This window comes from Gavia stellata, chromosome 7 (genome assembly GCF_030936135.1).
Source record: "Gavia stellata isolate bGavSte3 chromosome 7, bGavSte3.hap2, whole genome shotgun sequence".
In the NCBI taxonomy this organism is placed as follows: Eukaryota; Metazoa; Chordata; class Aves; order Gaviiformes; family Gaviidae; genus Gavia; species Gavia stellata.
The window spans coordinates 31,515,925-31,525,763 of record NC_082600.1 but is presented as its reverse complement, the minus strand read 5'-3'; the positions used below and the strand labels follow the sequence as shown (position 1 = coordinate 31,525,763).

At 34.3% G+C, this 9,839-nt stretch overlaps 1 protein-coding gene across 2 annotated transcripts in view; it reads right to left on the bottom strand.

Annotated features, from left to right (window-relative positions):
* Window positions 1-3,549: 3,549 nt before the first annotated feature.
* Window positions 3,550-9,839, bottom strand: part of STRN3 (striatin 3) — a 68,454-nt gene continuing 62,164 nt past the window's right edge. For both annotated transcript variants that reach the window (XM_059819350.1, XM_059819351.1), the window contains 5 exons: window positions 9,569-9,736; window positions 9,333-9,473; window positions 7,816-7,923; window positions 5,361-5,447; window positions 3,550-5,242 (listed from right to left, as the gene is read on the bottom strand). In XM_059819350.1, the coding sequence (XP_059675333.1) occupies window positions 5,073-5,242; window positions 5,361-5,447; window positions 7,816-7,923; window positions 9,333-9,473; window positions 9,569-9,736 (674 nt within the window). In that variant the 3' untranslated portion in view covers window positions 3,550-5,072. The remainder of the gene's footprint in view (window positions 5,243-5,360; window positions 5,448-7,815; window positions 7,924-9,332; window positions 9,474-9,568; window positions 9,737-9,839) is intronic.

The following is a 9,839-nucleotide window of genomic DNA, read 5'->3' as shown; positions in this document are numbered from 1 at the left end:
TCCACAGCAGTAATCCTTTAGTTTAGAAAGCTTTTAATTCTTCAATAAATCCATTAATTTGAATCAATTTAAAATGAGAGCTTTAAAAGTCTCACGGCAGTGATAAGATTTAAGTAACAGAACACTATAGATATTCTCCATGTAACTGAAGACAACCATGCATGTTGTTTGCGTATGAAGATATTAAACAGTTAAAGTTGCTACTTGCTATTTGTTAGAGGTCAGTATCGAACAACCATCAATAGCTTAGGGTCCCAACAGAGAACATGAAGTGGAGTCATATACTTGTAGGAATCAGTTCTCTCTCCTTCAGTTAAAAGAGCATGCTAGGGATTTAGTGTTACTCTGACAGTGTTGTGTTATAGCACTGCATACAATCAAACCAATTCTTCTTCTACTGCCAGATTAAATGCCCTGGCACTGCTCCTAGACACTGTTGGTGCAGTAGGATGGCTAAGGGCTGGCCAACAGTTGGCCTCCCCAGTTATTTTGCTTCAGGAAAACTAGACCAAATCAGCTGGAACACTAGACGTGACCTTCTAGGAGGAAGTATCATCAATACCAAATTCAAGATGTATGGGAATTAGTAATTAGAAAATTAAAGATATCCTAATAAGGGTCTAGATCACAAAAACACCCCAAGCCTCACTGACATCTGTTCAGTTTGATGTGCATCTAAAGAAATTAAACCATAGCTACTGTTAAAGTACACATCAACAACTTTCAGCTTACTGTCTTCAGAGACCTCTACAGCTTTTACTTTTACTCTTGAAAACAAGAGCCTTATGACCTCAACTACCTCACATTGCCTCCTTTTCGTTACTAGGGATCTCACTAGACTTAAATTACCTTCCTCAAACTCTGTAAATATTCAAAAATAGAAGTATCTTGTTGCTATACCCACACTTCCAGAAATTCTAAGATGACTTCTCTTGTTGGGGGCCATTAAGATATCCAAGTAAGAGGGAGAACTAAAAAGAAAGCATGTTGTTTCCCATTATCAAGTCAGTCAAAATTTGGTTCTATGTTAAAATTAGAAAACAAAGCAATGTATTTTTGACATTTATAATGTTTTGTAGCTTGAACTATTTATTTTTAAAAATCTATTAATATAAGCCATTTAGCTTGCATAGTACTCAAGGATGTGTGTTCTCTGAGAATCAACAGAGCAAGTATTAAATACGGAACTTAAACCTTCATTCATACTTACCTCAGATGTAGCACTTAAAAACAACTCTGGAGCCTTCTGGTTTTGTTTTTTCTTTTAAAAAAGTTCTTAAAAAAAGAACATGAATACATACATATATATACACACACACTGTAGCGAAACAAAACACAACTAAAAGGTAAAGTCAGTCATATTTTCATGTTATGTACCTTATCTGGGAGGAGAAAAAAGTACACGAGTTTTCCCAGCAGGATTTGTGTAGACCACCTTATCTGTGTGTTTAGCCTCTCTGCAAAAATACCAGTTACTCAACTGGGATGCATTTGTTTGAGACACCTTTTATGTGATATGGTAGCTAAAAGGAAGAGCAGTTAGCACTACGTGACCAAGAAGCTTTCAACTTATTTGAGATGGGAAGTGCTAGAGAAGCACGTAATAATAAGAATATGCCAGGACAGAGAGAGCTATCAGTTTTAAAATAAATCAATTAACACAGGAGATACGGACAGCCTCTGATAATGTATCCTCAAGCCTACAGAGTTTTTCCACTAGGAAAATCCACCAGTTATGTTCTGGCAAATAAATTCTTCCTTAGGATTTCTACATTAGGGAAGGTTCTTGATCAGGGCTTGTTATACCCTATTATTTCAGATGTATTTGATATTTATGTAGACAAGATGCTGGATTGTAAGTCACCACTCATCTGCTTAAAACAGTTCCTACAACAAAAAGCAAGATGGGGAATAAGTCTGTTACATCAATCACACCCTAAACACTAAATGTATTATTAAACACATTTAGCTATTTTTCCATTCAGGTTCTGAGCGCACGTCCTTTGGGTCTTACTTACAAAAGAGAAGTAAATCAGTCCTTTCGTAAGTTGACGTGTTTTTGCTAAATGAAAACATTTATTTCAGCACTATCATTTTTTCCCCATCACCAGTACTACAGCTCTTCTGTTCTAAAAAACAAAAAACAAGTTCAGGTTTTAGCATGTTATACCCCACAATAAATAAACTAAGACTGTATTAGAGATTACTGTCAACATTCAAAAAATGAAGCATTTGATCCACTACGCATTAGTGAACTAAGATGACCATTAAGATTTCAATTAAGGAAAATAAGCAAGTATTTTTGGTTTTACCATTTCAATTTTAATACAATTAAAAAAAAAGGTAAATGTTATGCATGGCAATGTTTATTAAACAATCACAATTCATTTAAGCATTAAAATGCAGCAGTCTGGAAAAGCTGCCAGAAACAATGTTTGGCTTCAGAAAAGGCAATTATGAAATTACTTCCAATAAAATTCAAATACTCTCTTGTCTGTTGATTAGTTGAATGCTTTAGACTGGAAGGAACAAAAAGTGCAAATCAGCTGAATGTTACTTTCAAAAGTAAAGTCTTAGTGTCCTACAAACAGTTACTGAAAGGCCTCACCTCAATCTTCATGATAAAGGACAAAATTCTCCAATTTCTATACAATTATAATTTACCATAACATTTCCAACAACATAACATTATTACTAAAACAAAATTAATTTCAGAATATAACTGCAGTATTCTGCCTACCGTGAGCACCTTTTTTTCTTTTTTTTTTTTTTTAAATCGAATTTGCTTGACATGAGATGGCATGAGATACATTCTCACTGCAAAACCGGAAACTTACATGGAACAATACAGTTACAACCACTTATAGGAACATGTTCCAGCTTAAGGTAATTTATACCTAAACATACTACTTTTACATGAAAATCTAAGATTCATATTGTGGTATTCTGTTTCTGCTGATGCACTTTCAGTAAAGTGACTCATCACAGAGTAGTTAAATGTTGACCTGCAGCTTAACCTTTTGCAAAAAGATTGCCCTTTCGTGCATCATCTTTATTAGAGAACTTGTAAAGAAATGGATGGACGTTAATAGGTAACATTTGCATATGGGCAAATTTTAAGCATTTAATTTTTTTTTTTTTTTTTTTTTTTTTTTTAATTCAACACACTGATTCAGTGGCAGTTTGAAAGAGAAACAGAGTTTCTTTCTGGCTCCTAAATCATTTGAGAATCACTTCATATACAGACATAGTGAAAAACAGTGTGATTATCACCTTATAAAGGCTCTAAGAATACACTAGCAATTTTCAATTTGTTCTTGTAAAAATCTTTAAAAATATTGTGGAAACATGTTCTTATATGTGGGTATTGCTGCTTGAAACTGAACAGTTGGTTGACATCTAGACAGCTATTACAATTTTCCAAAAGCAAAGCAGCTTATAAGCATAATAAACAAATGGTCACTTTGCTAAAATTTAGACCTAATTTAGTAATTTGTAGAATGACACTTTCAAACTGTGCAACACAAAATAATGTAGCCAACAGTAACATACAGGTACACCATTTAATATTTATTATATGCATTTTATATACATTATTTTTCAACAGCTGTACTTTTGCTATGTGGTACAATCTTAAAAATTTGCTGATTCATAGTTTGTAAAACAGAAACCTTACAAAACTCATCAAAACTCGCAAACTGATCAGAAAAGTTTTGTGGAAGACTAGAAAAAATACTTTATTGTATTAATCATGCATTACACAAACAAAATCTTTAGTTACACCATAAACTGAAGCACATCTGAAAATAAAATAAAAGCAGGGAATAACTAGTCAAAACACAGCAGATTTATGAATCTTGAATCAACTACTTTTGTATTCTATTTGAAACGCAAATAAAAATATTTTTCACTCCAAAAGTTCTGAAACAAGATTGTTTTTTGGAATCAACTCCACTCCAGATACTTAACCAGAGGAAAAAGAAATTCTTGGTTTGCAACTTCGGAATTACCAAATGTCCCATTTTCTCATCTATTTTAGACTGTTCAAAGAGTGCCATAATAGATATACAGGGCCCTTTAACACACTACATAAAAGGATATAAAGACCAACAAAAAGTGAAATAAATAACAATAGGCCATTAGCAAGATGGGTAATCCTTGATAAATAAACTCGTAAATACAGTAAGATGTACAAAATATCACATAGTGATAGGATGCCAAGATTAATTTTTTTTTTTTTTTAAAGAGTTCATTCAGGGGTGTTAACCCCTCTGTGTTTCATTTGAACACATTTTACAGTCCTTTATTTATGAAGACAGTTATGTGATGATGAATTAGCATCCTTATGCAAGGACTTAGCTGAGCTGTATTAGGCAAAAGAAGGGAAGAGTGTGGTTACACAGCAGCGGGTCAGTGAGATCTCTGTGTTTTAGGGTTCTATAATGCAGAAAAACATTATCAATACAATCTTGAGCACTGTTGTGACAGGCTAAATATATAAAAAGACTTATAAAAACTAGAATTTTATCCAAACATTTTGTGCAACTAATGCTAAAATATTTTAAGTTAAATTTCCTTTTCTTTAAAGCAAAATAAAAGTTTAAAAGGGGAATCTGTGGCATTCAACTGATAAACAGAAGATTACTAAGAGATGAAAAGAAAGCTACTCTTGGAGCTCACTTCCCTCCACAAGAGCACCACATTCCTAACCCTAAGGCAGCACACAGAGTCCAAAATAAAAGTCTTTTGTAAGATCAGACTCCACGTTTGCTTAAAGACACCTAAAGAACAGACATACGCTCAGTTCATATCCAGTCAAGGCTACAAATACTGGTTTTCTTTTTTTTCTCCCCACCCCCCCAAATACAGTAATTACAGTTAAATGAATGAGCCTGACATTGTTCAAGATGTGGTGACTTTTCACCAACTTACACCTGCCCCACATAAGAGCCTTCACCCAGGCAGATCAGATGTAGTGTCTTATTGGTAACCTTATCATTGATGGCAGTGACGCATTCCCTCTTTTTTGTCCAAACAGACCTGCTGTTATGATGCAGGTTTGTTCTGCTATGTCACACAAACACTTTGGCAAGGGCATCAGCTCCTGCACTGGCAATATATGCTTTTGACGGATGAAATGCTACATCATAAATTGATTCATCCAGCTTTTTCCTATGAGCTGTTATTTCTTGCACACATGTTTTGCTGTCCAAATTCCATAACCTAATGGAACAATCATGGCCTGTTCAGGAAAACAGAAAAAAAAAAAACAGACAAAAGACAAAGTTAGATTTGTCAGACACTTAAGTGCATCACAAATGCAAAATTTACAGAGCGTACAGAATATGAAAAAACCTTACTTCCAGACATTAAATAGATTCCATTAGGATCTACAGCTAGACTTGTGACAGCATCCAAGTGAGCAACCATAGAATGGATCATTTTACCTAAAAGCAAAATAAACAGTGAATTTCCTGTGAAGTATTGTTTCTTTTAAAAATAACATTCCCATTAAATGCAACATAGAATAACATGCTTATTTAGAATCCAGTAATATCTGAATTGATACAATCGTATTAGAAATTACTAAGTTTCAACTGCAGACTCTTGTATAAGCATATGGACAAATGATACAACTCAAAAAGGCATTCCCATTATAAGCACTCTTTTTATCCATCTGGCATCTTTACTGGTAACAATGACAATGAAGACCAATCCTAAAATGACTGAGTGAAAACCTTAATTTTTAGTCCCTTAAATGTCCTAATACCTGCGCCAGTAGGACAAAGTGTTGCCGAAGCTTTGTAAAAAGAGACTTACTGAGTCATACCAAAGGTCCATCTAACTCTTTCATTGCTAGGAGAGAGGCTATTGGTGATAAATCAGGGCAGAAAATAAAAACAAGGCAACTGTAAGTGATACTTGCCCAGAATACTCTCCAGTTTCTAATAATTAACTGTTCAGTTATGTCATAAACCAGAAGTGTTATCTCTGCATTCAACCACTCAATGCATTTCTTTTCAGTGGCCTCCATTCCTGGACTCTTAATAACAACTTTTAGCATCTCATGATAATTTTTGAAAAAGAGTTCCAAAATGTTTAACTGCACATTGTAAGAACAACCACCTCTTTCTGTTCTGAACCTGTCACCTGCTGGGGGTTATCAACTGAACCTTAGTTCATGTATTGGAAAAGAAAGCAAGTAAATTCCTGTAAGACCATGACTAACATGAAGAACATATATTATCTTCGCCCAGTCATCTGTCTTCCTAAAGAATCTCAGCCTATTTAGTTTCTAAGATTCTTCCTGAAGAAGCTAAAAGCTACTGAAGGTCTCCGATCATATTTTTAACCATTCTCTGAAACATTTTAATTTGGCTATTTCCCTTTTGAGATAAGGGAGACTGGAGTAACACAAAGTATGCATCTGGATACAGCAAGAATTCATACAAAGGTATTAACAATGATTGTTTTCTTGTTGTTTATTCCTTTTCTTCCTCCTAACATTCATTTTGCTGTTCTGACTGCTAAGTGCCGAACTGAGATTTTCGTCCAACCTCTTCTTATAACTCCAAGGTTTTACCTTGAGTAAGAACAGTCAGCCTAGTGATTATTACTTTTATATTATAAAGTTTGTTTTTCCTTACATGTACCGTTTCACATTTATGCACATGGACTTTAATTTGCCTGCTCTTAAGTCTATTAAGATCTTCAGTTCTTCCTCATCAGCCTTCAATACCCTGAATTAATTAATGTCAGTAAACTGTCAACATACTGTCCTCTGTCCAGACGATTCACACTATGTTGAACTACTGCTGATCCCTCCAGGACTTGGTAATTTTTTATCTCACAAAATGACAATTTAGTTCTACCTTGTATTTCCTGTCTTTGACCCAATTACTTGCTCATGCAAGATTTTAATCCTTATTCTACATCTTTGTTTCTTTAAAATAATAAATTTTAATTTCAGGAAAATCATTGCAACACATTTAATGACCACAACTCAAACACACACATTCATGGCGGTGAGAAAGGGAAAAAAAATGTCTTCACTTTTTGCTTTTAAAAACAAAATACCCAAGAACACCGCCCCCCACCCCGCCCAAACCAAACCAAACACACTTAAAACAGGGGTTTTGCACATGTGCTTACTTAAAGTCAGCTTATGCTGATTTTTTTTTTTTCTTCCAACTTTGGTAGGATAACATGCAGGAAGTGATTGATAATTTGACGAATAGGAAATTTATGTTCACTCTTACAATTATTCCAACATTTTGTCACGACAGACTCTGCAGTTTTTCCCTGTACCCTTCTTTCCCCTCTTTTTTCCAGATCCTTTTCTGTTTTATAAACTTAATCAGCAACTTAAGTATAACACACAATTCCATTACTACAATGACTTTAGGGCTATTTCCTGCCCTAATAGGTACTAAGCAATGTTCTTTACTAGTCAGAGTTGACAAACATAACTGATATATGCTTAGAGTTAAAGCATGGAAATGATGAAGACAGGAAGAAAATGGCAGGCATACTCTATAAATTAGCAAAGCACTAACATAAGAGGACCTTCGTGTCCCTCACAACTACCTCTGCCTGTTTTCAAAGAGTATTTTCTGACTGCTGAAGTCACAATTGCAACGGATATCACTATTTCATAGAAAAGGTACTGAAGAGGTTTAATCTTACAAATACCAAAAGTTCTCTTGTGTAAAACTGCATCACTAGCAAGTTTTCTACAAATGGATTCTCCCTATGTCTATCCAGATTTACTTTAAACATATTCATACACACAAGTTCGGTTCTCTTTATCCTTACCCGTTTTGTTGTCAAAAAATTTGATGTGTCTATCTTCATGTGCTGTAATAGTTACAGGAAGTGTGGGATGACTTACTACCTTGTTAATATGGTTAGTTGATTGTACACCTGAAAATAAAAAAAAATAATATTCACCTGCGTTAAAGAAAGGATTAACGTTAGAATGAGAATATTTCAGCATGACACTTTAGCTTACTATATTAACTAATAGTATATAAATAATATTTTAGGTAGCGCACCAATGAATCTCCTAAGAAATAAATAACAGCTTCTTGCTTTACAGGATGGGGCTAAGCCAGGTATACTCTAGCCAATGTACTGTAAGGTTAAAGCTGTTTAAGTGGTTTATACATGAAAGATTCTTGAGAGAACTAGTAAACAAACCAAGTACTGCAGGGCAGCACTAGCCAAGTAGAAATAAACTGTGGCATCTGTAATATATGTTTAACACACACCTCTTACACTTCCACATCAAAAAAAGATTTAGTTTGGGGAAAAAAAAAAAGATAGAATCCAAGTAACTGAAGTCAACCTAACCTATTGGATTGTCAAGATATGTTTGTCTTATTTCAACTTAAAGAAACAATGAATGGTTTAGAATCTCTTTACAAGTTTGTAGAAGACTCTTTAAAAAAAGATTTTCTGATCTTGATATGCCAGTGTTTTAAGGCTTGTTCCCTTCATTTCTGTGATTAATTTTTGTTGATTCCATTTAAGAGTATCTCTTCAAACTAGGAAAGGCATTTCTCCAATTTGTGATGTTTCTTCTCACTGTCAATACCAGTTTTTGCACAAGCTACCTAGAATATAGCTTTTATATAGTCTTGTAACCTGTGTTGAAGTCTTTATATAAGCTACTTAACACTGTAAGTATAATCAGTAAGTAAAATGGACTACTTGGAGGGGAGAAGCAAATTCTCCCCTTGCATTATTCTTTTAGATCTCATTTCAAAGAAAGGAATGACCAGAAACTGGACATTTTCCTTATGTAACACTTTCACAGGTTCAAGAAAAAGAAGGCTCCTCTATCCAGAGTTTCATCAGATACATAAAATTCTTGAAGAGCTATATCTTTGTAGCACCTTATTTGTAGCAACGGATTTTCTAATATTAAAAGCTCCACAGGAGAAAGTGTTTTAATCACAAGCCGTGCAGAATTCTACACTGAACTAATATTCTGCTTAATTCACTTATTTACTTATCTTAATATCCTCCATGTCAAAGCTATATAATGAAAACTGTGTTTTAATATGCAATTCAGACCATTGAATCTTCAGAAACCTTAGCTTAGAGAACAAAAACTGCTGCTTTCACTATCTCTAACCGTTTTCAAATCCTGCTAATCCACAACCTTTTCCATCGTGTCTGTTTCAAGCATCTTTAAGCATCTAACCAACTTCCAAATTGCATCATGCAGAAGGGGAGCAAAACTGTTTCATTTAATTACCCATATAATAAAACTTGGATAAGGGTACCTCATCCAAGATAGATATTTAATACAGAAGAGCTTTATTTACCAGATTCTATTTGTGATGAAAGCATTACCACTGACTGGGATGTTTCTAAATCATAGATGACTGTGCTGCCCGTGTTAAAAGATGCCACCATATGAGCAGGGTCACAACCTATAAAGTCAACTGATGTAGGTATTCCATGCTCTAGAAAAAGAGAAAAAAATGTCTTTAGAAAGAATGAAACACTTAAAATTCTTGACAGTTTAAGCATTTAGTTAGTTTTATACCCATACTTTTACCTTTCTCTCCATTATAAGTGCAAACACAGGGCATTTTTTCTGGTGGATTCCATAATCTAATAGTGCCATCTGCTGAACAAGATAGTAAGTGATTCTTTACACCGCTGTAAGACAGACCCCAGACTGCATCTGTGTGAGCAATTAATGTGCCAGCTAGAACGTTTGGCTCTGGAAAAAAACAGAAGTTCAGAAATGAAATGTTTTTAGTGAAGAAACATAAAATAAGTATTTCTTGTACCTCAATATAAACTACATTCCACATGGAACTGTC